The sequence below is a fragment of the Dreissena polymorpha genome, chromosome 13, assembly GCF_020536995.1.
Source record: "Dreissena polymorpha isolate Duluth1 chromosome 13, UMN_Dpol_1.0, whole genome shotgun sequence".
NCBI lineage: Eukaryota > Metazoa > Mollusca > Bivalvia > Myida > Dreissenidae > Dreissena > Dreissena polymorpha.
Genome location: NC_068367.1, coordinates 49,951,276 through 49,967,120, shown reverse-complemented (window position 1 = coordinate 49,967,120; position 15,845 = coordinate 49,951,276). Strand labels below are relative to the sequence as shown.

General features: G+C 37.6%; 2 protein-coding genes across 9 annotated transcripts in view; both read left to right on the top strand.

Moving 5' to 3' along the window:
* Positions 1 to 11,775, top strand: part of LOC127855326 (transmembrane protein 98-like) — a 39,733-nt gene extending 27,958 nt beyond the window's left edge. For all 8 annotated transcript variants that reach the window (XM_052390816.1, XM_052390812.1, XM_052390811.1 and 5 more), the window contains exons 3-6: positions 1,757 to 1,888; positions 3,556 to 3,765; positions 7,508 to 7,628; positions 8,611 to 11,775. In XM_052390816.1, coding sequence (XP_052246776.1) covers positions 1,757 to 1,888; positions 3,556 to 3,765; positions 7,508 to 7,628; positions 8,611 to 8,742 — 595 coding nt within the window. In that variant the 3' untranslated portion in view covers positions 8,743 to 11,775. The remainder of the gene's footprint in view (positions 1 to 1,756; positions 1,889 to 3,555; positions 3,766 to 7,507; positions 7,629 to 8,610) is intronic.
* The window catches only part of LOC127855319 (sterol regulatory element-binding protein cleavage-activating protein-like), a 252,067-nt gene that overhangs the window by 121,568 nt on the left and 114,654 nt on the right, over positions 1 to 15,845 (top strand). The window lies entirely within an intron of this gene.

Here is a 15,845-nt window from a genome sequence, read left to right as displayed (position 1 = left end):
ATGCTACTGCAGAAATATGCACTGTGAAGGGGATTATACACATGTATTAAGGTTTTTAATTTATGCATATTTCACCACCGAAAGCGTTGCTTTATGTGTTAAAAGCAGATATAAATATCATAAATCAGGCTTTTTATTACAATAAATTTCAACCAATAAAGTGTTAAAACATCACGACATTATTCAGTTTATTGAATGTACAGCTACAATAAAATTTAGCCGTGCTCAGTGAAAAAGGGGTTAAAATCATGTGCTTAAAGTGTCATCCCAGATTAGCTTGTGCAGTCCGCACAGGCTAATCAGGGACAACACTTTGTGCCTAAACTGGATTTTAAACAAAAATATCATAAAAGCAGAAAGTGTTGTCCCTATTAGCCTCTGAAAACTGCACAGGCTAATCTAGGGCAACACTTTACACACATGCATGAAACCCACTTTTCACAGAGCCAGGCCAATTACATTACATGTATAGCAAAAAAATCTTGTGCATGGTGATATTTAGTTTCTTGTTCTCGTATTAAATTTTAAGTCGTCAATCACTTTACTTTACTGTTTTGGGTTCAAGAACAGTCAGTCAACCAGTTTAGAATAACCCGGCATTTTGACCACATTAATTTTTTTCGGGATTTAGTGTCAATGTGAGAAGATGTAAAAATAAAGGGTAAAACTTATTTTGTATGATAACAGGTTAGGCCAGATGGAATATGCAGTTTTTTGTTAAAAATAGCCAACCTTCGGAAAATTATTAAAAATCATTAAACTTACAATATTAGTATTTCAAAACATTGTCATGGCATTTGTTTTCAATTCAGCGAAAAGTTTATTTGAAAATAATAAAGCCTTCTATATCCATAAGCACATTTCAAAACATAACTCATTCAATCTGTTCCGCATAACTTTTTGCTGCATTTATTCCCCCTGTAAGCATAATACAAAAGCTTTTTTTGCCAAAACTTTCTTTATTTATTCCTTTACCTTATATATACCTTAGACACTTATCATTTTGTTTTTATTGGTGAATTATGGAAAATTAAATACAAATTAATCGGAACTGCTGATTATCCCAAACTGGTTTACAAACTGTAATTATATGGTCATTTTAGTGGTTCTGTAAATACTAACAAATTACTTGCTGAACTTTGTATAGACGAAGAACAAAAAGTATTTTTGATACACTTTTAAATAAATAATGAAAAAAGGCTATCAATATCCTTTGTGCAACATAATTAAGTGTATTTATCATAGCATTTACATCAATATGTGTCAGGTTACTTTTAAACAGGAAATCAAAAATCATAAACTGTTCTTCTGTCTGATAAGTGGCTGTTTGAAGACTTGGGTCAATATTTTTTTTATTCCAATGCATTCTGCAATCCACATTGTTGATCCAAGTCACATTCTTATTGTCCAATAAACCTTTTTTTTTGTTCTAATGGCATCTAACAAAAGTGATTCCCTCAAGTTTCACTTTTTTAAAAAGCCTGTTGCTTGCTTTTGTAAAAACAAATAAAAAGGACTTTTTCACATTTTGACAAAATAAAAAAATGTGTAAATCAATAAAACAAAGTTTGTTAACATTGTTCATCTTCTTCAAATTTATTCCAAATATAGCTATGAGCTTTGTCTACCAGTCCAAGAACACAATCTACCACATGCTAACCTGTCTTCCCTTTAATAACTTTTTTATCACAGCGTTTTTCTCCAAACGACCAGTGTCTACATGTAATAGTAGTAACATTACCAGCTACACTTTCAGACCGGATGTACAGCTGATAGATAGTGACCTGAAGTCCATGAGTGAAGGAGACGTTGAGCTCGGTGATGTGGAGATCTCGAACCCTCGCCTTGAACAGCTGATCAGGGATACACACTGGGTGGATGATGTCAGGTATGTGCGTACATTGTTGTCCCATATAAGCCTGTGCAGTCTGCACAGGCTAATCAGGGACAACACTTTCTTTAGTCTTGATCTTTTGGAAAAAACTGTCTTAAAACGAAAATTTCTATCAAAGCGGAAAGAGTCTCAGATTTGCCTGTGCAGACTGCATGGGTATTAAGCCCTGTGTTCTGTGATGTTGTGCAGACTGCATGGGCATTAAGCCCTGTGTTCTGTGATGTTGTGCAGACTGCATGGGCATTAAGCCCTGTGTTCTGTGATGTTGTGCAGACTGCATGGGCATTAAGCCCTGTGTTCTGTGATGTTGTGCAGACTGCATGTGCATTAAGCCCTGTGTTCTGTGATGTTGAGCTGTATGATGTGGAGACATCTGACCCTTGGCTTGAACAGCTGATCAGGTGGATGATGTCAGGTATGTTTAAGCCCTGTGTTCTGTGATGTTGAGCTGTATGATGATGAGATCTCTGACCCTCGGCTTGAACAGCTGATCAGGTGGATGATGTCAGGTATGTTTAAGCCCTGTGTTCTGTGATGTGGAGCTGTATGATGTGGAGATCTCTGACCCTCGGCTTGAACAGCTGATCAGGTGGATGATATCAGGTATGTTTAAGCCCTGTGTTCTGTGATGTGGAGCTGTATGATGTGGAGATCTCTGACCCTCGGCTTGAACAGCTGATCAGGTGGATGATGTCAGGTATGTTTAAGCCCTGTGTTCTGTGATGTTGAGCTGTATGATGATGAGATCTCTGACCCTCGGCTTGAACAGCTGATCAGGTGGATGATGTCAGGTATGTTTAAGCCCTGTGTTCTGTGATGTGGAGCTGTATGATGTGGAGATCTCTGACCCTCGGCTTGAACAGCTGATCAGGTGGATGATGTCAGGCATGTTTTAGCCTTGTGTTCTGTGATGTGGAGCTGTATGATGATGAGATCTCTGACCCTCGGCTTGAACAGCTGATCAGGTGGATGATGTTAGGTATGCAGCCGCACTCTGGGAACACAGGGGTTAATGCATGTGGGAAGTGTTGTTTAAATTAGCCTGTGCAGGCTTATAAGGCACGACACTGTATGTTAAGACCTGATTTTTAAGAAGTGACATTGGAGTGAAATAACCTAACTTTCCACAATTTGAACGAAAACTTGTGAAAAGTAACGTCCATTTACTTTTTAAAAGTAACATCCATTTACACAAGAATCTTAAACAAGTACACTGAAAGTCAAGGGTGCTGTCCTCAGGCCGCTATTCTGTGTTTATCCGATGTTTTACAAGTAAATCAGTTGTGCAACAATACTTTATTTGTTTCGGTAAATATATTTTCTTTAAATATTATAAGTCACCTAAATCCTTGATTACGATGCATTAATAGTTTATGCTCCACCTTTGATTATGATATCCACTGAAATTTTAACCCTTTCCCAATCAGATGCAAAGAGAAAATGGCTTTCTGCAACCAGCATACAACAAGAACCAGAGTAACTTGCAGTCTGTTATGATTTTATGCCATTTGCCATTTAGGGTTTGAAATGAAGACTTTAAAACTTGAATCTATTAAAAAAGGTTTAAATTTGATTCAATTTTCTAAGGGACTATAACACGTTAAAGAGCGTTTCTTAGCGGTAAAGTGTTAACAAAGCTGATGTGAAGTCCTCCTTTTCAGTGGTCTCATCCCCCACTGTATCGCAATCCTGAAGACATGTCACCTGCTGACCGAGCGGCTGGTTGGCATGACGATGGGGTCTGCCGAGAAGATCTACACGCAGGAGATGCTCACTGACATCATCACGATCGCTAAGAGGATCAATCCCCGCGTGGACGACGTCGTGCAGTGTATGTACCCGCCTCTGGATCCCAGGCTACTAGAGGCGAGGTTAGTTTAATATGGGAGGCTAAACGCATGTGCTTGAAAACCCAATTAGCTTGAACAGTCAGCAGTATCATATAAAAAATCCGGTTCAGATGAAAAAGTGTTTCCCCCCCCCCCCCGCCCCACGATAAGCCTTTGCTGGCTGCATAGGCTAAACTGGGATGACACTTAACACACATGAATGAGCCCAGTTTTCACAGAGTGCAGCTTACCTGTATATGTGATGCATGGCATGGGAAAACCTGGGTAGAATTATGTGTGTAAATTGTCTTGGGGAAAACTTAGTTAAGAATGTGTAGGTAAAGTGTTGTTGGAACCCAGAGCTGAAAACGTGTGGATAAAGTGTTAGCCTGGTTTTCTCATTAAGACTCTTAACACACACAAAGTTAGCCTGGTTTTCCCTTTGAGACAATTAACACACACAAAGTTAGCCAGGTTTTCTCATTGAGACACTTAAGGCACACACAGTTAGCCTGGTTTTCCCTTTGAGACACTTAATGCACAGAAAGTCAGCCTGGTTTTCTCAATAAGACACTTAACCCACACAAAGTTAGCCAGGTTTTCTCATTGAGACACTTAAGGCACACACAGTTAGCCTGGTTTTCCCTTTGAGACACTTAATGCACAGAAAGTTAGTCTGGTTTCCTATTTAAGACACTTAATGCACACGAAGTTAGCCTGGTTTTCTCTTTGAGCCACTTAACACACACAAAATTAGCCAGGTTTTCTCATTGAGACACTTAACACACACAAAGTTAGCCAGGTTTTCTCATTGAGACACTTAACACCCACACAGTTAGCCAGGTTTTCTCATTGAGACACTTAACACCCACACAGTTAGCCAGGTTTTCTCATTGAGACACTTAACACCCACACAGTTAGCCAGGTTTTCTCATTGAGACACTTAACACACACAAAGTTAGCCAGGTTTTCTCATTGAGACACTTAACACCCACACAGTTAGCCAGGTTTTCTCATTGAGACACTTAACACCCACACAGTTAGCCAGGTTTTCTCATTGAGACACTTAACACCCACAAAGTTAGCCAGGTTTTCTCATTGAGACACTTAACACCCACACAGTTAGCCAGGTTTTCTCATTGAGACACTTAACACACACAAAGTAAACCTGGTTTTCTCTTTGAGCCACTTAAAGGGGCCTTTTCACAGATTTTGGCATTTTTTAACTTATTCATTAAATGCTTTATATTGATAAATGTAAACATTGGATCGTAAAAGCTCCAGTAAAAAATCAAGAATAAAATTTTAAAAAGGAAAAGAACATTGCCCGGGGTAGGTTTCGAACCAGTGACCCCTGGAGTCCTGCCAGAATAGTGAAGTAAAAACGCTTTAGCCTACTGAGCTATTCCGCCGTGTACACATACTGGACGTATTTTATACCTTATATAAGCAATCTTCGTAGTTTCACAAAATTTAACGACAAAAACAGAACTCTCCAAATTATTCAATCGTTTCGCGTTGCAACGCTTTATAAATTTTAGGTTTTAAAATCTTCAAACGATGCATATAATGGCTATATTAGACCATGGTAAATGTTCAGTATTACTGTTTCCTCACAAATATCATAACTAAAACGAAAATTTGCGAATCTGAAACAACTTTTTTCAATTTTGTCAATTTACCAAAGCGTGAAAAGATCCCTTTAACACACACAAAGTTAGCCTGGTTTTCTCTTTGAGCCACTTAACACACACAAAGTTAGCCTGGTTTTCTCTTGAAGACACTTTATGCACACAAAGTTAGCCTGGTTTTCTCTTTGAGCCACTTAACACACACAAAGTTAGCCTGGTTTTCTTATTGAGACACTTAACACACACAAAGTCAGCCTGGTTTTCTTATTGAGACACTTAACACACACAAAGTCAGCCTGGTTTTGTCATTGAGACACTAAACACACACGAAGTAAGCCTGGTTTTCTCATTGAGACACTTAACACACACAAAGTTAGCCAGATTTGCTCATTGAGGCGCTTAACACACACAAAGTTAGCCAGGTTTTCTCATTGAGACACTTAAGGCACACAAAGTTGTCCAGGTTTTCTCTATGAGCCACTTTACACACACAAAGTAAGCAAGGTTTTTTTATTGAGACACTTTACACACACAAAGTTAGCAAGGTTTTCTCATTGAGACACTTAACACACACAAAGTTTGCCAGGTTTTCTCATTGAGACACTTAATCCACACAAAGTTAGCCAGGTTTTCTCTTTGAGCCACTGAACACACACAAAGTTAGCCAGGTTTTCTTATTGAGACACTTAATGCACACAAAGTTAGCCTGGTGTTCTCTTTGAGACATTGAATGCACACTTAGTTAGACTGGTTTTCTCATTAAGACGCTTAACACACACAAAATTAGCCTGGTTTTCTCTTTGAGACACTTAATGCACAGAAAGTCAGCCTGGTTTTCTCACTAAGACACTTAACACACACAAAGTTAGCCTGGTTTTCTGATTGAGACACTTAACACACAAAGTTAGCCAGGTTTTCTCATTGAGACACTTAAGGCACACAAAGTTAGCCTGGTTTTCCCTTTGAGACGCTTAATGTACAGAAAGTTAGTCTGGTTTTCTCTTTAAGACACTTAACACACACAAAGTTAGCCTGGTTTTCTCTTTAAGACACTTAATGCACACAAAGTTAGCCTGGTTTTCTCTTTGAGCCACTTAACACACACAAAGTTAGCCTGGTTTTCTCATTGAGACACTTAACACACAAAGTTAGCCAGGTTTTCTCATTGAGACACTTAACACACACAAAGTTAGCCTGGTTTTTCTATTGAGACACTTAACACACACAAAGTTAGCCTGGTTTTCTCATTGAGACACTTAACACACACAAAGTCAGCCTGGTTTTGTCATTGAGACACTTTATGCACACAAAGTTAGCCTGGTTTTTCTATTGAGACACTTAACACACACAAAGTTAGCCTGGTTTTCTCATTGAGACACTTAACACACAAAGTTAGCCTGGTGTTCTCTTTGAGACACTTAACACACAAAGTTAGCCAGGTTTTCTCATTGAGACACTTAACACACACAAAGTTAGCCAGGTTTTCTCATTGAGACACTTAACACACACAAAGTTAGCCTGGTTTTCTCATTGAGACACTTAACACACACAAAGTTAGCCTGGTTTTCTCATTGAGACACTTAACACACACAAAGTTAGCCTGGTTTTCTCATTGAGACACTTAACACACACAAAGTTAGCCTGGTTTTCTCATTGAGACACTTAACACACACAAAGTTAGCCAGGTTTTCTCATTGAGACACTTAATGCACACAAAGTTAGCCTGGTTTGATTAACACTCAGGGTAATTTTTAACAAGTGTTGCATCTAAAGGAAGAATATTATTTTTCATGTTGATGAGGCTATTAAAATTCACACTAATTAAATGTCAGATTTGTTTAAGTTGGACATGCAAAATCTGTTCTATACAACAATTTGTATTCTTTATTGCTTTTATTTTATATGTATAGCAGGAGGGTGAAATTGCTTTGTCCACTTTTCTTGCATGCATGTAGGCTGGCAAGTCATATTATTTTGTCTGTTGTATTATTGTAGGCAGAGAAAATTGTCAGGGTGTGAAAATAATATCATGGTAACTTGTGGACCAATAGATGTTTGCTATGATTGAACTTGTTTTTGGACAAGAAAAGAATGTTTTTACTCAAACACATCTGCTCTCTTACTATGTTGTTAATTCTGTTTACTCCAATCAGATGCACGGCGTTAGTTCTCTCTGTCAGCCATCTGGTCCTGGTAACCAAGAACGCATGTAAGTCTACACAGAACATGGACTGGATTGATCAGGCCCTGGCAGATGTGGAGGACCACCTAAGAGTGAGTACATTCCTTTTTGAGTGGCAGGGGACAAAAATATTTCTAAACTGCACTCGTCCTGCAGGACAAGTGCATTAAAATTTTCACTCGTCCTGCAAACACATGCACTTGTCCTTAAAATATGGGTGAAATGAAGATTGCAAAGGGCTGATATGACTAATAGTTTCTTGTATCACTGCTAAATTGCTGCTTACTCAGTTGTTCATGCCTGCTGATCACAAAATAAATGTTAAGCAGTGAAATAAATTACTTTATTTATGAGGAACACACAATAAATAATTGAATACAATTTTGTGTTTGCCGTTTTTCTAATACTCGCGTGCTTTCCGTTTCGGACGTTTGAACATCGCTACCGCCAACTTCAAAGAACGCTCGTATGTCAGACATTTTTCTGACGAAATTCAGACTGGTTTGAAACCGTAGATTCTACTTCGCGTTTAAATAATTCTTTAAAAATCAATACTTACAGTGAATGCATAGGTTGGTTCCTTGTCACCATGGACGCGCAAAGTTTACACCAAAAAGCCAATATTTACTGGGGACACAGTCTCGCATAACAACGTGCACCTGCTGTATGAAATTTACAATTACAATTTCCGGTTCATTCGCGATCTACTTTCGGAATAGATATGATTTAAGAAAAAGATTTTATTTAATGAAAACAAGTCTTACTCGTCAGAAAATACATATTTTAACATCAGCTTTTTTCACTCGTCCTGTAGGACGAGAGCTTTAGGGAAATTCACTCGTCCTTTCGAGCGGCATGTTATGATACTCAGTTTTAGTACTCTGGTAGGCATTTTTGTTACAGGTTTTTAGTTCCAAGTTTTAATTTGTAAATTCAGATGAACCGGCTTAACCGCTTATGTTGATTACTGGTATTGTGCTTAAAGTTTAGCCTGTGCAGACGTGCATTTAGCCCAGTTTTCCCAGAACACGGCTCATTTTGCTTTAATTATATGAAGTATATGTATACTCGCAGGTACTCCAGGAAGCCAGTTTCAGTCTTGCCCCTGACTGTAGATCTCCCTCCAGCTCTGTGGCATCAGGTGACAGCCAGCAGCCAATCATGAATGGCCATGTGCAACATATCAGCCAATCAGCTGAGCTGTAACAATTGACATGGATCAGCCAATGGGTGTCTATCTACATATATTTGGTTCTACAGCTGAATGTGGCATGTGATCTGAATCCACCAATCAGCTGAGCTTTTACACATTGTTGGTGCAGGATCCATGGCATGTGACATGAAATGGCCAATTGTGTGAGTTCTTGCAAAAAATTGGTTTGATAACTATGTTATGGGATGTGAATAATCCAATCAAATGAGTTTTTACACAGTGATAGCCCTATTGACTTGTAATGACCTGTCATGTTATGCAAATATGCTTCTCAACTGAACATATGGCATTGGCACATAATGTGACCATTCCTAGACAAGTGCCTGGGTATTGAAGGTGTTGTATCAGTCCTGGAATTAGAGTTGTGTTTATCCTGTGCAAGCGTAGCAAACCTGAGTAAGCGATCTACTTGTGTGACTGTTGTTACTGATTTTGGAATAAAGCTGAATAAGTTCACAACTTGTGATGAAAACTTAGGAAGCTTGTGCTTCATATATACAATGGTTAGAGTTTAAATGCCAGTTTAAACAACTGGTTTGTATTATGGGGACACAGGTGGCTTCAAAATAACTTGACAGATGATACAAGCATACTAACAGAAAGTGGTGCACATAAGAATCAGATCAAAGGTCGAAATTGAACGTCAAAAATAAAAAATATTAACCCATTTATGCCTTGTGGACTCTCCCATCCTTCTTAATTGGATCAATTTATTTCCAAAATTTGGGATGTCTAGTATATTTATTTCTATATTTAGAATATTTCTTACAGAAATTCCTTTAAGCAAAGACTGCAGACCCAGATGAGACGCCGCATCATGCAGCGTCTCATCTTGGTCTACGCTGTTTGCCAAGGCCTTTTTTTTTAGACGCTAGGCATAAATGGGTAAAGATTTTGATAGAAACTTCTTCTTGTCATATCTTTGTAGTAGACTATTGATGATCAGAATTTCATGACAATTGCACATTTGTTATTGCATGCTACATAATAAATGACAAATATCAGTTATTAATAATCTGATCATGTCAATTTATGTTGAGTATTTTGTTATATTCTATCAATTTACTCATGTTCTTTGGTAATCATTCATTTTACTTTTTTATACCCCCACAAACGAAGTTTAGGGGGGTATATAGGAGTGAGCTTTACTGTCTGTCGGCCTGTCCGTAGTAAGTGTCCACTCTCTAATTCAAATTGTTTTCATCCGATCTTCAACAAACTTGGTCAGATGTTGTATCTAGATGATGTCTGGTTCAAGTTCAAATATGGGTCATGCCTGGTCAAAAACTAGGTCACTGGGTTGCTTAGTACGTTTTACACATTCAGCATGTTGTCCACTCTCTAATTCAAGTAGTTTTCATCCGATCTTCACCACTCTGTCAGAAGTTTATCTAGATAATGTGTAGGTCAAGTTCGAACATGGGCCATACCAGGTCAAAAACTAGGTCATGGGGTCACTTTTTAAACATTGGGCATGGTGTCCGTTGTTTTTTGTAAAGACAACATGCAAAATATTCTGTGTGAATGCGGCATGTGGGGGTATTCGTCACGTCTGTGACAAAGCTCTAGTTATCTCTGAAATATTGTTGTTATAAGTAAAAAACAGCAAAATTTTACTTTCATATTGACACCACTTTTTGCCTTTATATTGACACCACTTACTATATTGTTATCTCACCTACCGGTAAGCACCAAGTGCTATTGTTAGCTATTGTGATTCATCATCCATCGTCCTGCGTCAGCATTATCTTTTGAATAATTTCTTCTCATAAACCACCTTATGGATTTGATCAACATTGGCAGGAATGGGATGCGTGGCGGCTTTTGTTAAACTCAAGTCAGCATCCAAGCATCAATGGGGCCTTCTTGTTAATATTGTGGTTATATTGTTGCTTACTGTATTTGCTTCTTTGATTGTGGCTTTATCTGTTGTTGATGCTCATACATGTACCTTAATTTTAGAAAGTGTTTTATTCATGATGTGATGTTGGTAATTATGGATTAAAAAATTATTAAGACACCAAAAGCAGAATAGTATAAACAATGCATGGACATTATGTTTAATTCTCTGACAGAAACAGGCTGAGCTGTTGGAAGACATGATTTACAGGTTCTGTTTTGAAGCCCTTTAGAGACACAAATTGTTTCTCATGTTAGTATTACGTTGAATATATTTAAAAAATATATATATTATCTAGAGCACGGCTCACCCTAGTTAATTTTCTAAAGCCAAATTTATGGTTGAATACAATTTGTTTTTCACATTTCAATTTTATGGGGTTTTATGAAGAGAAAGTTTTACAAATAGAAACTTCTTGAGCAAATTCTTTTACGTTGTAGCCATTTGGCGAATGGTTGAGCAGGCCCGGCTAGAGTGATGCTTTTGTTTTGCACTTTGAACAAAATATGAGTGTGTAAATCTTTGGACACATGTCCCTTGGCATATTGCTTTCATATTTTGCATACTTGTTAACCATCATGACCCCAACCTATAAACAAAAGCAGACAACTGTATCAAGTATTTTGACAGAATTATTGCCCCTTTTATACTTAGAATATGCATATTATTGATAAATCTATGTTAAAGTTTGCGTACTACCCCAATATATATTTTCTAAGAATATGGAGCTATCCTACTCACCCCGGCGTCTGCGTGCAAATGTTAAAGTTTTCACCCCAAATATTTTTAGCTCGACTATTTTATATGAAATATATATATATAGTGGAGCTATCCTACTCACCCCGGCGTCGGCGTTATTGTTAAGAGTAAGCGTGCCAATATTAAATTTTCGTGCTAACCCAATTATTTTCATTGTCCCTTGCCATATTGCTTTCATATTTTGCATACTTGTTTACCAACATCACCCCAACCTATAAACAAGAGCAGACAACTCTATCAAGCATTTTGTCATAATTATTGCCCCTTTTATACTTAGAATATGCATATTATTGATAAATCTAAATCTGAATACCACAATGGATTCCACCCAAACAATACCCCACGTCCCTAAACAGAATCCCTCCCCCCCCCCCCCCCATTTTTTTTTTTTTAAACATCAACTTAAAAATTTCCACACCCCACATTATACCCCCCTCTCACCCCCCCCCCATTTTTTTTAAAACATTATCTAATAAATTACCACAACCCACATTATACCCCCCTACCCCCCCCCCCCCAAAAAATTATTTTTTCCTTGTTTGATTTTTAAAAGATCGCTAATAAACAGGGGTGTCAATTTGCAGAAATCTAAAATCCTGAAAATCATCCTAGAATTAGGGGGCCAGAGTCTAAAGAGTTTTAATGATTCATTAAATTATGTTTCCTTTGTAAACAATATGCCAAAGGTCAATAATTTGTGTTTAAGAGTGACATTTTGTGACAAGAATGCTTAAAATAACGAAAACAATCCTCTGATTTATATCAATATCAAAAGTTTTCAGGAATAATCCTGAAAATTGACACCTCTGAATAAATAACCCCACCCCACATTATACCTCCCTCACACCCCCCCCCCCCCCCCCACCCCCAATTTTTTTTTTCCTTTTTTTATTTTTGAAAGATCGTCTAATAAATTATTGAATATGAACAATTTCCCCATGATGCCTTATGTTATACTGTCAAGCACTCGAATAGTCAAGCACGCTGTCCTTTGACAGCTCTTGTTGTATTACCTGTTGTCAGCCTAGGTCCTTTTTACCAGTTCATTGTTATGGCTGAGATGTTGCATATTCCTAAAATTGTATGTTCATTTGTTGTGCACGTGTTTCTCACCGCTGTTCTGTAAACCTGGAGTGAAACTTTTGTTCGCTTTATGTTCTATAAAGATGAATGTGTAAAAACTTATTATACATACCATGTTACAGTATGCTTGGTACGAAAGAATCATATTTCATTGATTTAAACCAATGTCATTTCACCAAACATTTATTTTTAGTCCGAGTTTATGTTTTCTTTTATATTTTGTTAGGTAATATGACCATAAAAAAATGATTTCTGCATAATTACAAGTTTTATATGCTTTTCATAAAACTTTCCAAGGCATTGATCCCAGTTTCAAATATTGTATGTTTACAGGTGATGTTTTGTTTAAAAAGTGGTTGAGAACGAAGATTTATGTCCTGATATGAGTTTCATCTGCAGTTTGTTTGCTATATTTTATTTTCACTTGATTGTGGCTTTAAGCTGTTGAGTGATACTGTGGTTACTGCATAACACAGACGTTTTCAGCCGAGTTCCCATCAGTCATCAGGTGTTTCACCCCATATCTCGGAACAACCTCTTGATGATGGGGCATCAGTGTTGGCTTTAAGGTTAATAACTTGACCTCTCATTAATAATGATTATGTTAGAGGTGTCATGCAAAATGGGTCTTAATCCATGAGTCTACCATAGCTCCAGACCAGCCTGTGCATCCTCTATTTACAGGGTAGCTCCAGACCAAAATGTGCTGATGTCAAGTTGGCCTGGAGCCATGCTGGCAGCATGACTTAAGACCCCTTTTTGCGTGACATGGCTCAGCATATTGTATAGTCTCTGTCATTCAATTTTGAGTTCATCATTTTCTAAATTATATCATCAATGAGTTGGTGTTTTCACCATGTCCATTTACATCCTGCTGAATTTCATTTGTGTTTTGGTCATGAAACAGTTGCAAATGTGCACAACAATAAACAAGTTAAATTGAGGGACATACAACTATTTGAAATGCCATTAAAGCATTACCCCACCAAAGTGAAGGGATATTGTATTGTGTTGAATTGTGGATGCTTTTTTTGAAGATGGGATTGAAATTTAAATGTCACTTTTAAATTTCGTCTGTTCACTCAGTATCCTGTTCAATAAATCTTTTAGGGCAGCCAGTTATGTATTTAGCAGTTACTCTTTAAGAACAAAACAAGCTGCTCATAATGATATGTTTGATAGACATGCTGATGTTAATAAAAAAATGTTATTTAATTGTGGTTGTTCTTGTTTCTAAGTATGTATTTCTAAAGGTAGTGATATCTGTATTCATCTACAGGTATTCTGATCGCATATTTCTGTGTACATGTAATCTCCCCATCTAACCGTCACAAACATTAATGTGTCATTTGCATTCATAGAAAATTGACCCAATTATCGAAGTCTAACTTTAAACAAGAAACCGTCGGAGATGGGTGATGCTCCCCAAAGGTTTTTATGTCACAATATTGCAATATATATTCAGATAAAGGGAAACGTCTTGAGGGGCATAACTTTGGACAAAATAATACGATGGATGATTTAGCAACTTAAAAATTTCAAAGGGCCATAACTCTCTAAATAAATCATCTAACCAGAACCCACAAATAACATGCACATCTCCTCAAGGTAGTTAAGCTTCCTATAAAGATTCATTGAATTCCAGTCAGTAGTTGGGGGGACAAGAATTACACTATATGAACAGTTAATGGAAAATTTCAAAGGGCTATAACTCTGTGAAAAATCATCCGACCAGAACCGGCTGATAGTATGCACATCTCCTCTTGGTAGTGAAGCTTCCCATAAAATTTAATTGAATTCCGGTAATTAATTGCTGAGAAATAGCCCGGACAAAAATTGTGCACGGACGGACGGACACACACACGGACAGACAAAGCGGCGACTATATGCTCCCCCCCAAAAATTTGGGGGAGCATAAAAATGGGCTGTGCTCTGTGAAAAGGGGGTTTGATGCATGTGCATGAAGTCACCTCCCAGATTGTGGTCTGCACAGGCTAATCAGGCATGACACTTTCCACTTAAAGTGGGTCTTTGCTAAGAAAGAGACCTTCTTTAAATGAAAAATATCATTACAATGGAAAGTGTCGTCCCTGATTAGCCTGTGTGGACTGCACAAACTGATCTAGGACGACATTTTACGCACATGCAATAAACCCCCTTTTCACAGAGAACAGCCCAAACTAAATATCCTGTATGATGTCTTTATAATTACTGTATACTGCAGTGAATGTAACATGCTTACAAACATAAATGTTAATTAAAAGTTAACAGTACATTTCATTACAGATTTTTCATAATGTAAATGTTTTTGTTTACAACTGCACACAGAAGCCATATTGTAACAATTTTATAATGCGTGTTAGTTGCATTTTACTGTACATCCCCAAATTCATCAGAACTAAAATGCTACTCTTTTCACATAACTATTGCGTAATAACCCACACATAAAATTTCCTTCTTTGCGTTAACGAAAACAAGACGCACACATTTTATAGGTAAAACATGTGAAACTGGTTGCCAGGAATGTCATTAACATTAATTAACAAGAGTGCCAAACTGTCACAAGATACCCCGGTTTGAAGGTTTTGGGCAACGGCAATCGTTTTAAACGCACTAAGTGACCTCATGAGCTAGTTGTTGACCCAGCATGACCCATATTTGAATTGGACCTAGGTATCATTTAGATACAACTTCTGACCAAATTTGGTGAAGATCGGTTGAAAACTACATCAATTAGAGAGCGGACACCATGCTCAATGCATTAAGTGACCTTGTGACCTAGTTTTTGACCTGCCATGACCCATATTCCAACTTGACCTAGATATTGTCTAGATACAACTCTTTACCAAATTTGGTGAAGATCAGATAAAAACTACTTCAATTAGAGAGCAGACACCATGCTTAATCCTTGAAATGCACTAAGTGACCCTCTGATCTAGTTTTTGACCCGGCATGACCCATATTCGAACTTGAACTAGATATTGTCTAGATACAACCTCTGACCAAGTTTGGTGAAGATCGGATGAAATCTATTTGAAATAGCGAGCGGAAATTGCTGTGGACGCCGCCGGCCAAGGGTAAAACTATAATACGTCCCGTTTTGACAAACGTTTTGGCCAGGCCCCGTGTTCACAAAACTTTTTACTGTCACTTGACATTGAAAATCGATTTCAATTTGCTTTGTGAACACGGGGCCAGGTGTATAAAAATGATTGTGAACTTGAAACACAGCCATTCATGGCTTCTCAACTGTTTTAGGACTGCTTTTTTAAAATTGTGTTTTCAACATAAGGCACTGTCTGTGTAAGCTTTTTCATGCCCATATGTGTCTTGTTCTGTGAAAGCTGGTCATAA